The 18473-nt window shown below is 43.0% G+C and overlaps 1 protein-coding gene across 2 annotated transcripts in view; it reads left to right on the top strand.

The window, feature by feature from the left end:
* Positions 1-18427, top strand: part of ZFP91 (ZFP91 zinc finger protein, atypical E3 ubiquitin ligase) — a 40209-nt gene extending 21782 nt beyond the window's left edge. Inside the window, exons 3-11 of one of the 2 annotated variants that reach the window (XM_025266004.3) lie at positions 7789-7998; positions 8251-8287; positions 8655-8756; positions 9284-9418; positions 10060-10110; positions 10543-10621; positions 11810-11924; positions 14317-14416; positions 14627-18427. In XM_025266004.3, coding sequence (XP_025121789.1) covers positions 7789-7998; positions 8251-8287; positions 8655-8756; positions 9284-9418; positions 10060-10110; positions 10543-10621; positions 11810-11924; positions 14317-14416; positions 14627-15137 — 1340 coding nt within the window. In that variant the 3' untranslated portion in view covers positions 15138-18427. Of the gene's footprint in view, positions 1-7788; positions 7999-8250; positions 8288-8651; positions 8757-9283; positions 9419-10059; positions 10111-10542; positions 10622-11809; positions 11925-14316; positions 14417-14626 lie in introns of both variants that reach the window. The other variant, XM_025266003.3, reaches the window with a different exon arrangement.
* The last annotated feature ends 46 nt before the right edge of the window (positions 18428-18473 follow it).

Genomic DNA, 18473 nt, shown 5'->3' with positions numbered 1-18473 from the left:
GCTGTCTAGGTTGGTCATAACTGCTTCCAAGGAGTAAGCGTCTTTTAATTTCATGGCTACAATCACCATCTGCCGTGATTCTGGAGCCCCCAAAAATAAAGTCAGCCACTGTTTCCCCATCTATTTCCCATGAAGTGATGGGACCGGATGCCATGATCTTCGTTTTCTGAATGTTGAGCTTTAAGCCAATTTTTTCACTCTCCTCTTTCACTTTCATCAAGAGGCTCAATTTTGAATTCCTCTTCACTTTCTGCCATAAGGGTGGTGTCTTCTGCATATCTGAGGTTATTGATATTTCTCCTGGCAATCTTGATTCCAGCTTGTGTTTCTTCCAGTCCAGCGTTTCTCATGATGCTCTGCATATAAGTTAAATAAGCAGGGTGACAATATACAGCCTTGACGTACTCCTTTTCCTATTTGGAACCAGTCTGTTGTTCCATGTCCAGTTCTAACTGTTGCTTCCTGACCTGCATACAGGTTTCTCAAGAGGCAGATCAGGTAGTCTGGTATTCCCATTCTTTCAGAATTTTCCACAGTTTATTGTGATCCACACAGTCAAAGGCTTTGGCATAGTCAATCAAGCAGAAATAGATGTTTTTCTGGAACTCTCTTAATTTTTTGACGATCCAACGGATGTTGGCAATTTGATCTCTGGTTCCTCGGCCTTTTCTAAAACCAGCTTGAACATCAGGAAGTTCATGGTTCACATATTGCTGAATCCTGGCTTGGAGAATTTTAAGCATTACTTTACTAGCGTGTGAGATGAGTGCAATTGTGTGGTAGTTTGAGCATTCTTTGGCATTGCCTTTCTTTGGGATTGGAATGAAAACCCTAACTTTCAAGATAAGAACACACAATAGGAACTTTTCTGCCTGGTAAAGGACATTTATCAAAACCCCAGAGCTAAGTGATGGGACCAGATGCCATGATCTTTGTTTTCCAGATGTTGAGCTTTAAGCCAACTTTTGCACTCTCCTCTTCCACTTTCATCAAGAGGCTCTTTAGTTCTTCACTTTCTGCCTTAAGGGTGGTGTCATCTGCATATCTGAGGTTATTGATATTTCTCCCAGCAATCTTGATTCCAGCTTGTGTTTCCTCCAGCCCAGCATTTCTCATGATGTACTCTGCATATAAGTTAAGTAAGCAGGGTGACAATATACAGCCTTGATGTGCTCATTTTCCTATTTGGAACCAGTCTGTTGTTCCATGTCCAGTTCTAACTGTTGCTTCCTGACCTGGTATAAAGTTGGGTTATTGATTAGACATGTGTTTGTTTGTTTGTGTTTTAATGTAGCCGCTTATGCCACTCTGCTGCTTTTGCTGCAGTCCATGTTTTGTGATATGTTGTGGCCTTTGTTGGGTGAGTGCTGTTGCCTCTGTAGGTGCAAACCCAGAACACCAGAGAATTCACTCAATCTTTTTAAATATCTTAAGTGGCCTAATATATGGTCTTTTCTGGATAATCTTCTGTGTGTACTTGAGAAAATTGTATATTCTGTTGTTTTTGTATCTGTTAGGTTTTTTTTTTTTTTTTTTTTTCCTGTTTTAATTATTTTAAATACTGTTGTGCAGGTCCTCTATTTCCTAGTTGAATTTCTGAGTAGTCATTTTATCCATTACTGGAAGTAAGATACTGAAGTTTCTAACTTAATAACACCTGTTTTCCCCTTCAAATCTGTCGTTTTTACTTCATGTATCACATATGTATAGATTTGTAATTTACATTGTTTTGATTGACTTTTAATATACAGTGTCTAACTTTGTGTCCTTACAGCAGTTTTTGACTTGAAGTCTATTTTGTCTGATACTTGTAGAGCCATTTTCTGTTGATTGGATTGTTTGCTCTCAAAAGATGTTGAGAACCTGTGAATATAAGATTGTTTGGATAGGATCATGGAGCTTCATGTTTGCATGGGTTTGTGTCTTAGACTTGGTTGGGGGTGTTTTGTCCTTTATTTCTCTGAGTATTCTTTGTGCTACAGTTACTGAAAACTAACCAAACTGATCACATGGATCAGTCTAAGTCAATGAAACTATGAGCCATGCCATGTGGGGCCACCTAAGGTGCACGGGTCATGGTAGAGAGTTCTGACAAAACATGGTCCACTGGTGAAGGGAATGGCAGGTCACTTCAGCATTCCTACCTTGAGAACCCCATGAACAGTATGAAAAGGGAAGAAATACGACACTGAAAAATGAACTCCCGTGGTTGGTAGGTGCCAAATATACTACTGGAGAAGAGTGGAGAAATAACTCCAGAAAGAATGAAGAGATGGAGCCAAAGGGAAAACAACACCCAGCTGTAGATTTGACTGGTGATGGAAGTCAAGTCTGATGCTGTAAAGAATGATATTGCATAGGAGCCTGGAATGTGAAGTCCATGAATCAAGATAAATTGGAAGTGGTCAACAGGAAATGGCAAGAGTAAACATCGACATTCTAGGAATCAGTGAACTAAAGTGGACTGGAATGGGTGAATTTAACTCAGATGACCATCATATCTACTACTGTGGGCAAGAATACCTTTGAAGAAATAGAGTAGCCATCATAGACAACGAAAGAGTCTGAAATGCAGTACTTAGGTGCAATCTCAAAAACCACAGAATGATCTCTGTTCGTTTCCAAGGCAAATGATTCAGTATCACAGTAATCCAAGTCTATGCCCTGACCAGTAATGCAGAAGAAGCTGAGGTTGAATGGTTCTGTGATGACCTACAAGACCTTCTAGAACTAACACCCAAAAAAGATGTCCTTTTCATCATAGGGGACTGGAATGCAAAAGTAGGAAGTCAAGAGATCCCTGGAGTAACAGGCAAGTTTGGCCTTAGACTATAAAATGAAGCAGGGCAAAGGCTAACAGTTTTGCCAAGAAAATGCCCTGGTCATAGCAAACACCCTCTTCCAACAACACAAGAGAAGACTACACATGGGCATCACCAGATGGTCAACACCGAAATCAGATTGATCATATTCTTTGCAGCTAAAGATGGAGAACCTCCATATAGTCAGCAAAAACAAGACTGGGAGCTGACTGTGGCTCAGATCATGAACTCCTTATTGCCAAATTCAGACTTAAATTGAAGAAAGTAGGGAAAACCATGAGACCATTCAGGTATGATCTCAATCAAATCCCTCATGATTATACAGTGGAAGTGAGAAATAGATTCAAGGGATTAGATCTGATAGACAGAGTGCCTGAAGAACTATGCATGGAGGTTTGTGAAGTTACAAAAGGCGGTGATTAAGACCATCCCCAAGGAAAAGAAATCCAAAAAAGGCAAAATGGTTGTCTGAGGAGACCTTACAGATAGTTGAGAAAAAAAGAGAAACAAAAGGCAAAAGAGAAAAGGAAAGATGTACCCATCTGAATGCAGAGTTCCAGAGAATAGCAAGGAGAGATCAGAAAGCCTTCCTCAGTGACCAATGCAAAGAATTGAGGAAAACAACAGAATGTGAAAGACTAGAGATCTCTTCTGGAGAAGGCAATGGCACCCCTCTCCAGTGCTCTTGCCTGGAGAATCCCAGGGACGGGGGAGCCTGGTGGGCTGCTGTCTATGGGGTTGCACAGAGTCGGACACGACTGAAGCGACTTAGCAGCAGCAGAGATCTCTTCAATAAAATTGGAGTTACCAAGGGAACATTTCATGCAAATCTGGGCACAATAAAGGACAGAAACAGTATGGACCTAACAGAAGCAGAAGATATTAAGAAGAGGTGGCAAGAATACACAGAAAAACCATAGAAAAAAAAGATCTTAATGACCCAGACAACCACGATAGTGTGATCACTCACCTAGAGCCAGACATCCTGGAATGCAAAGTCAAGTGGGCATCAAAGCTAGTGGAACAAAGCTAGTGGAGGTGATGGTATCCCAGCTAAGTTATTTAAAATCCTAAAAGATGATGCTGTTAAAGTGTTGCACTCAATATGCCAGAAAATTTGGAAAAACTCATCAGTGCCCACAGGACTGGAAAAGGTCAGTTTTCATTCCAATGCAGTGCCAAAGAACGTTCAAACTACTGCCAAATTGCACTCATCTCACATGCTAGTAAAGTAATGCTCAAAATTCTCCGATTGAGGCTTCAGCAGTATGTGAACCGAGAACTTCCAAATGCTCAAGCTGGATTTAGAAAAGAGAGAGGAAACAGATCTGATTGCCAGCATCCGCTGGATCATAGAAAAAGCAAGAGACTTCCAGAAAAAATCTGCTTTATTGACTACGCCAAAGCCTCTGACTATGTAGATCACAACAAACTGTGGAAAATTCTTAAACAGATGGGAATCCCAACCCACCTTACCTGCCTCCTGAGAAATCTGTATGCAGGTCAAGAAGCAACAGTTAGAACTAGACGTGGAACAACAGACTGGTTCCAAATTGGGAAAGGAGTACTTCAAGGCCGTATATTGTCACCCTGCTTATTTAACTTCTATGTAGAGTACATCATGTGAAATGTAGGGCTGGAGGAAGCACAAGATGGAGTCAAGATTGTAGGAAATCAAGATAATCAGGAAATACCAGTAACCTCAGATATGCAGATGACACTGCCCTTAAGGTAGAAAGGGAAGAGGAACTAAAGAGCCTCTTGGTGAAAGAGGAGAGTGAAAAGCCTGGCTTAAAACTCAGGGTTTAAAAATCTAAGACCATGACATCAGGTCCCATCACTTCATGGTTAATAGATGGGGAAGCAATGAAAACAGTGACAACTTTATTTTCTTGGGTTCCAAAATCACTGTAGATGGTGATTGCAGCCATGAAATTAAAATTTTGATGTTTACTTCTTGGAAGAAAAGTTATGACCAACCTAGACAGCATATTAAAAAGCAGAAACATTATTTTTCCAGCAAAGGTTCATCTAGTCAAAGCTATGGTTTTTCCAGTAAAAGCTATGGTTTTTCCAATAGTCATGTAGGATGTGATAGTTGGACCATAAAGAAAGCTGAATGCTGAAGAATTTATGCTTCTGAACTGTGGTGTTGGAGAAGACACTTGAGAGGCCCTTGGACTGCAAGGAGATCCAACCAGTCCATCCTAAAGGAGATCAGTCCTGGGTGTTCATTGGAAGGACTGATGTTGACGCTAAAACTCCCAATACTTTGGCCACCTGATGCGAAGAGCTGACTCATTTGAAAAGACTCTGATGCTGGGAAAGATTGAAGGCAGAAGGAGAAGGGGACAACAGAGGATGACATGGTTGGATGGCGTCACTGACTTGATGGACATGGGTTTGGGTAAACTCTAGGCGTTGGTGATGGACGGGGAGGCCTGGCGTGCTGTGCTCCATGGGCTCGCAAGTAGTAGGACACAATTGAGCGACTGAACTGAAGAGATTGCTTCTGCTCCATTCTGTACTCTCCTTCTGGGACTGTGTATATTGGTTTGTTTTAATGGTCCCCCACTGATCTCTTAGTCTCTGTTAATTTTTCTTCATTTCTTTCTGTTCTTCAGAGTGGATGCACTCAGTTGACCTAAGTTTGCTAATGTGTGTCTCCTTTCTCAATCTGCTGTTTAATGAAACCGTCTAATGAATTTTTCATTTCAGATATTATACTTTTTAGCCCCAGAATTTGATTCCTTTTTATAATTGCTATCTTTTTGTTGGCATTTTTTCTATTTGTTGAGCCATCATTCTTCTGATATCCTTTAGTTTCATAAGATTTCCTTTAGCTGTTTGAGCATATTTTGAAAAACCATGTTCTTTGTCTTATGTGGTCTGTCTGAAGGCTGCTTGCTTGTGCTCAGCTCATGACCTACAGAGGTTTCCTTACATGGCTTGTGTAGCTTGTTTCTTGCTTCCGTGTTTACTTGGTTGTTGTAAACCTTTGACTGTATCGTAGAGTTCTCAGAGTTGATTGCGGCAGGTGGTACATGTGTGCATTTCTGATGAGGGACATTTTTGCTGTTGTCACTTTGACAATGTTTTTTTAAAAAACTATCGAGTTTCAGGTGATGTGTGGGTTATTCAATAAAACAGGCTGCTGTGCTTTATTTGTAAAGATAAGCAGTTCTCATCAGATTACCATCATTTGTCCTGTGGATAATACCCACTGTTTGAGAACATGTGGGCATATCCTTTCATCATGAAGTAGAGAAGAGCTTTATTGAGTATAGGAGGTTATGGAATAGGTTTCAAGCCCACATTAGTGTAGCTAGGTTGAATAAAAGAAATACTTTTAATTTTCTCTTTATTATTTAATGTTGCAGTACTTTATAAAGGGTTTTGAGTTTCTCCCTTTGAAGAAATTTTCTTAAAAGCAGTGGTGACCTAGATGTAAAAGTCCTTGATTACTAGCCCAAGACAGGATTTTTAATTTTAGGTCTACTTAGATAATTTTGTGGTCTTGAACAAGTTGAAGCTCCCACTGCTATTCATCTCTGCATTTCAAGTGAATTCTATTTCATTACTTTAATATGATCTCATAAAACTTTCAAACCAGTGTAATTAAAACTGAAACAACTCCCAGTCACCACCTTGCTCTGCAGTAAAGGAAGCTAATTTTTTTGTATCTTTTTTAATAAGCACTTTCCCCTAAATATGGAAAGTTACATTGTTTCCGTTTTTTATTTTAAACATGCTATAGTGAGCCTCCATGTGCCAGTTTCTCTTCATAGGGTAGATACTGTGAGGCAGAATTACTGGAAGTGTTTTTAGATCTTCCCTGGAAGGTGGCGAGTATTTATGTTTCTTATAATATGTACAGAAGTGTTGTGATATATATAGATTGATATGTAGATAGGTAGATTTATACTATCTATACACATATATAATATTTAGACATTTTATGGATGTGGATTTTATAAGTGTGATCTTAGTTTTGTAGGATAAATTCCTAGTAGTTGAACTTGATGGGAAAGGTATATGTACTTAAAATTTTGATAGATATTGCCAAATTGTCCATTATAGAAAGGTTTTACTGACGTCCACATGTTGATCTCTATCAAGACTTCCTATTTTCCTACAACCTTGCTGATACAGTGTGTTGGCAGACGTTTCGATCGTTGCCAGTATTCTAAGGGAACACTGCCTCGGCACTGTCGGCTTCATCGGAGTGTCTCCTGTTATGAGTGGGTTGAGCTTTGTTGTCATTGTTTTTGTTTGTTCACACGTTTGAAAACCATTTTTACTGAGTTGCTATCTTTCTATTGGGCCGTTAGACTTTGATTATAGTGGAATTTGCCATGCTGAGAACTTTTTATGTTTATAAAGTTGGATGTATCAGTCTTAAAACCTAAAATCCTGTGCTATTCTTACAAAGGACTTATCCTTTCTGAGATTATTGAAAGGATCTTCCATGGTCAAAATAGGCTCACTTTTAATATACTGACTAAAATTGAATAGATGCAAAGGAATTCCTCTTGATGGAACTGCTCTTTTGCACTTACTTGCAACATTGTTTGATTGTTAAACCATCTAGAACTGTGCTTCTTTCTTGCTCAGGTGTCTGTAGATCTGGTCATCTTTTGGGGACCACTCTCTTCTGTCTTAGATCTAACGATTAAAATATAGAACAAAAAGTTAGATCTTAGGTATATATCTCTTAGCATTTTATTTTTTAGTATATATATAAACTATAAATATAAAATTGCTGCTTTGCAACCTACATAGCTATTTCTTTAGACTGATGACAGTAAGGATAAGTTTTTATCACGTTTTCCCCTCATCTTACTTCTATTATATCAGTAAAATTCTGTCCACAGGTGGTGGGGGGTGAGTGTTATCTTCAGAGATACACAGAGATGATTATTGGCCAACTGTAAACTCTAAAAGAATGGTATATGTTTTCCTCTAGATCCCAAGGAAGAGAAAGAGGAGGAAGAATCTGCCCTCGCTCAGGAAGCTCCCGCGGCAACAGCTCGGCCTAGCCGGGGCTGGCGCGGTAGCAGCCGCACATCCGTCTCTCGGCATCGCGACGCAGAGAACACCCGCAGCTCTCGGTCCAAGACTGGTTCCCTGCAGCTCATCTGCAAGTCAGAGCCAAACACAGATCAGCTCGATTATGGTACAGTGCCAGTAGAGTGTGATTGTTTAATCACTAGTTGCCTATTGATTTTTATGTCATGTTGAACATTTACCAGAACAGCCTGACTTTTAGGGTCACGTGTGGTGTTATAGGAAGGATCTTTTTTGATAGCTTACAAAGAATTCTCCATTTGTTTAATAACCCTAAACCATAATTTGGTTTGAGTCTCTTGGCTGCAGAGAGAAAATATCTATACCTTCATACCACAAGTTCTGTTTATACCTTTTCTAGATGCTGCAGAAGAGCATCAGTCTCCAGGTGGCATTAGGTAAGAAACTGCAATATTTCATATTTAAACCCTTGGGGACGTAGAGGGGATGAAGACTGGTCAGTCAGATCACATGACTCAGAGGTTTTCTACTTGAAATAATAGTTGTTTTTTAACTGTTAGTGTCACTGAGCCATCTTTGCCTTGCCTTTGAAATGAGAATATGTCTGGGATTTTTGTCTTTTTAGTTCCAGTTATTATTCTGTGGGGGAAAGAGCTAGGTTGCAGTCCAGCTAGATCATTAGAATGAAAATCCTAGATGACGCTGTGAATCTTTGGCTGCGTCTAAGTAAATTGCTGAATAAAATCAGTCAGATAGACTTACAACAGCTGGGATTTCTAATCTCTGTTTGCTTCTTTTTAGCAGTGATGAGGAAGAGGAGGAGGAAGAAGAGATGTTGATCAGTGAAGAAGAAATACCGTTCAAAGATGATCCAAGAGATGAAACCTACAAACCGCACTTAGAAAGGCATGTCTCGGGTTTGTTGGTGAAAAATAAGTTAGGAAAGCATTTTTGCATGCTTTTATTTCACCTTGTTGCCAAACTAATGGATATGGACTTAATTTTTAAAGGAGTAATTTTGCATCTGTTTTACAAACCTAGCATTATCCTCTTACTCCCTGCTACAGCACGCTCTTCCGTCTGTAGAACTTTGTTTTGCTCATATTCAAATTATTATGACATCTGCCTGTTTTAAGATGTCATGAGTTTCCTGAATACTTAGAATTTTTTTGCTTTTGTTTTTCTTTACATCTATAGTGGGATTTGATTCTAAGGCTTTGTTAGCTTGGGGGTGGGGGTCATCTCATTGGCTTTAAATATATGTATGGTTACTGTCCGTATGAAGAATAGTGGCTGGAAACCACATTTCGTATCCCAAGGAGCATAATTTTATAATAAATCAGCGATAACTCCAGGCTTTATCCTTCTATCACAGATGTTCTTGAAAGGATCCTTTGCTCGATGCCAATGTTGAAATATGTTTGTATTTTCAGGGAAACCCCAAAGCCACGGAGAAAATCAGGGAAGGTGAAAGAAGAGAAAGAGAAGAAGGAAATAAAAGTGGAAGTCGAGGTAGAGGTGAAAGAAGAAGAGAATGAAATCAGGGAAGACGAGGAGCCTCCTAGGAAGTGAGTAGGCAGTTACTTCTGAAAATGGAGGCTTAGCAGATTTTCAGGTCACTGTTGGAAAAAAGGGTAGGAGTGGGAGGAAAGATGTTGACCTGTACATATTGCTGTCTCAAGCAGCTGACAGTTTGATTGGAAAGACTTCTCTCAAAAGCTTGAAAAGTTTCATTCACAGCAGTACTTAACGATGTTCCATTGAGTACAGTAGGTCAGTGGCTGCAGGGACGCAGGGAGGGGAGTAAAGAGAGCAAAAACAAGTATGGCAAATAAGGCATGTGATGTCATGGCTTTGATGAGGTGAAAGCGCGTGCCTGGCAGTTAGTTCCTGTTGCAGAGAGAGCTGCTTTTAAGCGTGTAGGCTTTTCTCTCTCTTACAAGGAGAGTATATTCTTAGGGCTTTTAGATAATAGACTAATTTCTTCTACTTTTTCAGTTAACTTATGGTGCGGTATTATTTATAGGTAAAGTTGCTTCATAGTGAAATCTTTGGTTTTGCAGGATTTGTTTTTGGGTTTATGTGTTGTGGGTTATCTGTTGTTTCTGCCACCAGCTGTTCAGTCTTGAGTGTGTGTCCTCAGTTAATCTTCTACCGTATAGGCTTCAGTCTGGACTATGTGGACAGTTACTCTGTTCTTTAATTACAGGAGGGGAAGAAGGCGAAAAGATGACAAAAGCCCACGATTACCCAAAAGGAGGTGAGTAATTTATAGTCCTGCAGGGTTGTGCCTTCTTGCTGGCAGTGGGCCCTTCACTCATATGTTAAGCCCTTGGGATTATCCTGTGGAAATGACTAGTTAAGAATTTCACAAAAGCAGCTTCATTGGTGTCCTTGATGCAAAGCTACTATGTTTTAACTTCCATTGCAGGATCTTCAAGTTTCTAAAAAATTTAACACTTCTTTGCCTTTGGGGGAGTTGCTGGTTTATTTTGTGCTCTTTTTAAAAAACTAAACATTTGGCAGTCTGATTATTTCTAACATAAATTCTGTGCAAGCTATAAGCTAGTAAAAGAGATTTTAATTCTTCGTACTATAGAATAGCTATCCCCTATAGTGCAGTCGGAGTGAAAGCCAGTGTGCATACTGCCTGCCTGCTGTTGCTGACTTTTCCCTTCCATGTTGTTACTAGAAAGAAGCCCCCCATCCAGTACGTCCGCTGTGAGATGGAAGGCTGCGGGACCGTCCTTGCTCACCCGCGCTACCTGCAGGTCAGTGGGGCTGTTGCAGAGGAGGCGGACTCGCAGGGCGCTTCCCGTTACTCGTTCCCGTGCTCACTGAGACTTTCTAGTTTGTGAACTGGTGCAGGCTTCATCATTCCTGTGTAATGTCAACAACAATCATTTATTAAACATCAAATGACTTGAGTTGGGTTTTTGTTGTTGTTTTAAGTGATTAAGAACCTGAATGTAAATGTTTCCTTGGAATCTTGGGGTATTCCAGTGTTTCTCACGGTGTAAATGCGCCTGATATAATAGATGATTGTGTGATAACACACCAAGACACAGTTAAACAGGTTCTGTTTTTAGTGTCTATTATTAAAGAGTAAGGTTAACAAACTAAAACGTAAGATTTCTTGATTACTATTTTGAATAAATTTTTAGTTTGAGGTTTTTATTTTAAGTGAGTTTTTTTAACGAGTAAGGATGCAGCTTGTATTTAGGTCTGGCAGAAGACATGAAATACTAATTACTAAAGCTTAAGAAGTGTTTGGTCTTTAGCAGCAAGTATAACATACGACTAAGGCCTTGCGCCCTGATTCTGGTTGTGTTCTAATCAGGATGGCTGGGGCTCTCTGGCCACGCGCCCTCGCTGCGCTAAGCCCTTCGCTGCGCTAAGCCCTTCGCTGCGCTAAGCCCTCCGCTGCGCTAAGCCCTCGCTGCGCTAAGCCCTTCGCTGCGCTAAGCCCTCGCTGCGCTAAGCCCTTCGCTGCGCTAAGCCCTCGCTGCGCTAAGCCCTTCGCTGCGCTAAGCCCTTCGCTGCGCTAAGCCCTCCGCTGCGCTAAGCCCTCGCTGCGCTAAGCCCTTCGCTGCGCTAAGCCCTCGCTGCGCTAAGCCCTTCGCTGCGCTAAGCCCTCGCTGCGCTAAGCCCTTCGCTGCGCTAAGCCCTCGCTGCGCTAAGCGCTAAGCGCTGTGCGGACACGCCCTCTGCTCCCACAGCGCTGACGCGGCTGTCGTCACCTCCCTGCCACACGTGGGGACTGGAGCTCCCAGTGTGTCTTCCGGGGTCACGAGTGCGCGAGCGACAGAGACAGGTGCTGAAGCACTCCATGGCAGTGCTCCCTGTTCACATACAGAGGGCTTGGTTTTCTTTCAATACGTTTGACTTTGCAAAGGAATGAGCTAAGCTTTCTGGAAGCCCTAATTTTTCTCTCTCTTCACTTTGTTTTACTCTTTCAGCACCACATTAAATACCAGCATTTGCTGAAGAAGAAATATGTATGTCCCCATCCCTCCTGTGGACGACTCTTCAGGCTCCAGAAGCAACTTCTCCGACATGCCAAACATCATACAGGTACTTTCTTAGAGTAGCTAAATGCCCTGTGAAGTGTGTAGAGTGGTAACAATATTTTTTTCTAACCTATCCATCCATCATCACCAAGTTTGTTTATAGTACTCTTTGTTTTACAGCCAATAAACCAGAGGCGGAGCAGCATTAGGTAACCAGTGGTTACACAGCTAGTTTTTAGCAAAAAAAAAAAAAAAATAATTTTGGGAGTGGTTTCTAATTCTGCTTCAGTTAGATAGATGCTTGTAGTAACTACCTGGACTGAAAATGAGGAGTATGTAGAGAAAGCCTTAATGGTAAGGAGGCTTGCTTATAGTTTGTATTACCTACGAAAAATCTCCCAAGACTTCTGCTATTATTGGAATCACAAAGGCTAGCTATTGAATCCACATGTAACCTCCTGTGGGGCTTCTCAAGTGGCTCAGTGGTAGAGAATCCACCTGCCCGTGCAGGAGCCACAGGAGGCACGGGTTCAACGTCTGGGTCAGGAAGATCCCCTGGAGGAGGCATTGGCAACCCGTTCCACTGTTCTTGCTGGAAAAGCTCACGGACAGAGGAGCCTGGCAGACTACAGTCTGTGCGGGCATGAAGACTTGGACACTGCTGAGCAACTATGCACGCATGTAGCCCCCTACAGGAGCTGGTGGCTGGAGAAGAGAAGCTGAACACCTGTGTCACACATGTTGTTGAAGGAGTTCAGACAGGGTTCATTTTCAGCCACTGGACAGTTTCGGTCAAGTGCAGCTAAATAGGAACAGATTGGGCTGGGTAAGGTTAGTGATGATTCCAGTAACGCTGCGTTATTATAAGGGTGAAACGGGGCGACGTGTAAGGTGCTGTGTGCTGCACGGAGCCGGGCACCTGGTGGGCCCGGCACTGGGGTGTACCTGAGGTCCTCATGGCTCCACAGGCTGCAGTCCTTGCCTCCCGCTGCGTCTCTTCAGTGAGGACGCTGCCCCCACTGTTTCTCTAAAGGAGCTGCCATTCCTCTGCCCCTTCTCCCTGTTACACTGTTTCATTCCATAGAAAATAATTTCTGACAGCCAGTTTAGACTACTTGAGCTAGATTTTATAAGCCGACTATGACAAACACTGGTTTAGAAATTAAGTCCTTTCCAAATATTTGTATGTAGTTGATACAATTTTATGATGTCAGTGTTGAGAGTTTTACTTTTCCAAATGAGTGTGAATTGGCTTCCTTTGAAAATATAATTTCCTTAAGTATGTGAAATGCTCCACATGGGTTCGTCATGCTCCCGTGGAGCTGGGAATGTGGCCCAGACCTGAGAGACGGTAAGCTTTGTCCCTGGGGTAGGAGCGTGCGTTTCAGACCCTACTGTTGATGAGGAATGCAGACGGACAGGCCTGGCGTCGTGAGCTCCCTGCTAGAGGTGGCGTGTCTCAGGCCCCGCCTTGACCTGCTGAGTCCGCCTCTGCGTCTCCTAGAGCCCCAGGTGCCGTCTCCGTGCGTTCAGGTGGGAGAGACGTGGCTCTTCTCCCACACTTGCTTTTAGAACTGTTTGGGATGGAGGGTAGGATTACATTGGATGTTGTTTGCCTCTTATCTTGTTTTCACTGTGACTGTTTCTGGTCATTTTAAGTGAAAGGCATACGAAGAGTGTAGTGGCCATTTGTTCAACAAGTAGACATTAAGCATCTGTTGGTCCACTTTCTCCCCAACCAGTTGATAAAGAAGAAAATAAGTCCAGTGCTCCTTTGCCCCATAGGATTTTTTGAGAGAAGTTTAAATTGTTTATCTTGGTTAACATTTTTTTTTTAAAAAACCTGAAACAGAAGCTATGAGTACCACTTTGTGTGTGGATCAGTTTTCTTTAGGTAATGTCAAATTCTTTTTTTTAATGCTGTTGTTCGTTGAACGCCAGCTTCTTTGTATGTAACCGTTCAGCTTTCACAATCTGTGAAAAAGCTGTTTTAAGAATAAAAGCTATGAGAAATAAAATTGTTTACTTGCCAAGCAATTTATCCTGCATCTGACTTACTGGTAAAACTGAGATTAGGATTCACGTTCTCATATTTCTCTCTAGCTGTGTTTTTTATTTTTGTTACTGTAAACACATTCTTATGTTAATCAATGGCTAGACTGGAAAAAAAAAAGATGGAAACGACACTTTTCTTTCCTGAGTGTGCTGTGCAGTCTGTGCAGGATTCCAGTCGCCCCACCAGGAACTGCTCTTGGCCAAGAAGCTAAACCACTGGGCTGCCAGGGAATTCCCTCCTGCTGTTTATTTTCGTTTTGTTTATCCAGGGTGCTTACACTCTACATTGCTTTTACTCTAAATTCACCTGCCTAATTATCTGCTTACTTTTAGTAAGCTAGGAAAAAATACTTAAGAGGGATTCCAAATGGAACACTAAGTAATCACACTGTTTTTCTCAGATCAAAGAGATTATATCTGTGAGTATTGTGCTCGAGCCTTCAAGAGCTCCCACAACCTGGCAGTGCACCGGATGATCCACACCGGCGAGAAGCCGCTCCAGTGAGTACTCGCTCCCGGGGCGCGCCCCGCTGGAGGAAGCCCCTCTCCTGGCGCATGGCTTTTCCCCATGTGAGAGTGGGCGTTGACTGGGGGGTCATGCCTACGGACCTGTTACGATGACTGAGTCGTTTGTACATGCGACCCTGACCCTGGATGAGAGGGCCCTTCCTCTCTCTTTTTGATGAGCTGTTTTCTTTCTCACTCTCTCAGATGCGAGATCTGTGGATTTACTTGTCGGCAAAAGGCATCCCTTAACTGGCACATGAAGAAACACGATGCAGACTCCTTCTACCAATTTTCTTGCAATATCTGCGGCAAAAAGTTTGAGAAGAAGGACAGCGTGGTGGCGCACAAAGCGAAGAGCCACCCCGAGGTGCTGATCGCAGAGGCCCTGGCCGCCAACGCCGGCGCGCTCATCACCAGCACAGACATCCTGGGCACAAGCCCCGAGGCCCTCAGCCCGCCCACCGGCGGCCAGGGCCTGCCGCTGCTTCCCGAGCCGCTGGGGAACCCCGCCCCCGGAGAGTGCCTGCTGCTGGAAGCCGAGGGCGTGTCCAAGTCTTTCTGTGGCGGGGCCGAGAGGGTGAGCCTGGTGACCGATGGCAAGCTCTTCGTGGGCGGCGGGGGCGGCACGGGCGCGGACGGGCTGGTCATGAACTCGGATATCCTCGGTGCTACCGCAGAGGTCCTGATCGAAGACTCGGACTCGGCGGGGCCATAGCCAGGGGCGGACCGGGCGCTGGGACGGCTCAGACTTTGTATTTAAAAGAAAAAAGGACAAAAAAAAAAAATTTAAAGCATTTAAAATCTAGTGAAATAACTGAAGGGCCTGCTCTTTCCATTGGGTCACAGCACACACACACACACACACACACACACATCCATACACACACACACACCCCCCCTCTTCTCCCTCTGTCATTCCCTTTATAAAATTGACGTTGCCTTTCCCAGAAAGCTCGACAAAGAAGCCGCTGCAGCAGCTCTTAAAGGAAGGGTTCTTTCTAAACTCTTTTCCAACCAGGCAGACTTCTCCTCATCAGCAGACCCCCCTTTCACCCTGTAACTTCAATGTGCTCTGGATCAGCTTTTAACTCTTAATAATATATTGATATCCTCTCTACCCCTCCTCCTCTCCCGCTGCCCCGTGGTCCTGGCTTCTACCCTTGCAGCACATGTATCTTCCAAGTATCATATACTTCTAATCTCCGGAGGCTGGCAGCTTGACTTGGCACTTTAGGGCCCATGAGCAGGGTGAGCTGTTAAAACAGCACACATCTCTCACCCCCTCTCCCTCGACTCTCTCCAGGTGAAGGAAGGAAGGCAGGCTGCGTGGGGACCACCTCCCTCCTCTTGGCCTTCTCCGTCTTCCTCACCAACCCCCCCCCTCCCCCGCTCAGTCCCTCCATAAGGTTCTCAATGGTGCTCACTTGCTTGCAAGCAGGCTCCCGGCAAGGAGGGGCCGCCCGCGCCGTGGTCTCCGACCATAGACAGGGCTCTATCGGTGAGAAGTCCCAGACTAATGACAGAAATTTGCACTTTGAACATGTGTGTTTTTGTGTTGTGGAACCTGAGATTCCTTATTTATTAATGGAAAGTCTGATTTTTTTTTTTTTTTTTTTGGTCTTTGTTGCTATATTTTGTGGGGCTGGGCAAGATTACATTTTTCTGACGTGGGTTCCTTTGCATAAGAGGTACATGTAGAAGGCAAGATAGAGGGTTGAAGAAGCACAGCCAGCCCCTGAAATCATAGCGCTCCAGTGGCCTTTGCAGAAAGCTGGTCCTCAGCACCAACAGAATCACTACAGTGCTTTTCTGGAAGCCTCTTCAGGGAAGGACAGCGGGGGTGTGGTAACTTGTGCTCTTTGAGCTTGCAGAGCATCGAGGTTCAGGAATTTTGAGGGGATGAAGGTTATTCGGGGTCTGAACTACAGAGCAAGGTTTTCTCCTGAGAGTTCTTCATTTGCTTCTCTGTGCCCATCATTTCTCTGTACACACCCCCCGTCAGCCCAGCTCTGGCCCCTCTGTCTTTGCTGTGTTTCATCGTGGGTTTGTCTCAGCTCCCAGTTGTGGAAGGGCACTGCTGTCCGAGAAGGAATCGTCCGAGTCAGACGGTTTTAAGTCACGGGAACTTGTTCTGTTGTGTTTCCCTTGTAATGACACTTCAGAAGAAGGACGTCTTCAGCGCAGTGGATAGTCCGCACGATGCTTTGGCCTTCACCTGAGATTCCAGGGATTACCATTGCCCTTGAGGTAGGGATTTTCATGGGTGGATCGCTTACTACTGTCCATGGGAGAGAGACAGTTTTGTACAACTTCATAACTTCCAGAAGACTAAAGACCTATTTTGGCTCATTTTTAGAGAACCAGAAGGGCAGTTTCTATCCTACATACCTCAGAAACTGGAATTAAAGGCTTGCCCTGTTCATTGTTTGTTAGAAATGTATAATGGCTGTTGGAAAGAATGAAGCTTTGCTGAGAACAGAATAAGGAACAGCTTGTTTTTCACAAACACTAAAACTACAAAGCTTATTAGTTTTCTCTCTGATTTTTCCCCCCTCCTAAAAAAAAGGGTAACAAAATGCCATCTCTGAAAGAGGCTTGCTCTGCACCCCCTGGGTGTGAGTGTTGGAATGCCAGGGGGTAGGGAGGGAAGCGTCTGCAGTGAGCATCTTAGTGCTGCTGTTTGTGTTCCCTGTGGAGGCTTTGCCATCGCCTCCAGGCCTGGGCAGAGAGTGGAGTAAGGATGGAAGGAATACGGAATGTGCTTTCCTGGCCGCAGTGAGGACTTGGAGTTGACTTCCGTGTGTGGAGTAGATGTGAAACTACTATAAGATTAATTGGACGGGTCTACAACGAAGTTCTTTCCCCGTAGAAGTCCACTGGCTCACTAGCAGGCGTCTGTAGCCGGCACTTGTCATGGTCACATTTGTCTTCTCCTTGGTCTCCGTGAATGACACTGGCAGCGGTTAGTCATTGCATGTTTTAGCCACCTACACAAAAGCAAACTGCATTTTTAAAAGAAAACTGGGAGAAAGAGGGAAAATGTTTTCTTCCCTTGATCCCACTCCTCTCCACCAAAAGCAGCTCATCGGTTCTCATGATTTGAAACTCCCCTTCTCACTCTTCATAGCTACCGTTGGCCTGTAATTTGCTTCAATAAATTATTGTAGCAGATTGCGGTGAATTTTCAGGTATTTTTCACGGGTTTAGTTTGTTTTTTTTCCTTTTGAGAAAGGGATGCCAGCAAAGGAAAGAGTTGCTTTAAGTGACTGTCACCAGTTTCTCTTCCCTTTAACTTTCTGCTCCTCAGATGTTTACGTCACCATCTTTCTAAGAAACTCGGTCTTAAAATTCTCCGTTTCCTACTCTTAATCAAATTCTGGTACATTTTTAATACCTTCTCCCCACAGCATATTCTCCGTCTTTAATTGGCAGTTCTGAATTCTGGAATCGTACTTGAAACAGGCGTTGTTTCTCCGGGGTGTGCTTCCCCCTTGTTTGGTTGCCCGGGGTTATTTTGCGTAATTGAGACTTAATATGTTTCAGAGAATTTAGATAAACACTGGCCAGGATGACTGGGAGTAAAAATAGATACATTAAGGTATGGAAAAGCACCCACATAGAGCACTTGAACCTCCTTAGAACCTGTTTGGAGAAAAATATAGAGTGTACTAAACCTCACTAAGGTTATTACGGTCAGGCTGTTTGAAGCACCATCTTTCCCTCCTGCCTTTTTCCCACCTTCCAGTGTACTCAAGAAAATTGAAAAATTGTAATGAATCAATTTAAAATATTTTATTTCCTAAAAGCCTTTTTTGCCTGTTGTAATGTGCAGGACCCTTCTCCTTTGATGGGAGAGAGACCTGAATCTAGGTCGAAAAGGTTATGTAAAAAGAAACTATAATAAAAGGGATACTCTGCTTTTCAAATCCTTGTTTTCTCTTAATCTAGCTAAGGCATATCCAAAATAAAATGTAAAGAAGAAAAATAAAAATTGTCTTCATGGAAGCAACTGGTCTTCCTTGGTTGTACTGAGTTATAGTTATGCTGGGGT

Source organism: Bubalus bubalis, chromosome 16 (assembly GCF_019923935.1).
Source record: "Bubalus bubalis isolate 160015118507 breed Murrah chromosome 16, NDDB_SH_1, whole genome shotgun sequence".
In the NCBI taxonomy this organism is placed as follows: Eukaryota; Metazoa; Chordata; class Mammalia; order Artiodactyla; family Bovidae; genus Bubalus; species Bubalus bubalis.
This window is presented reverse-complemented; position numbering and strand designations above follow the sequence as displayed.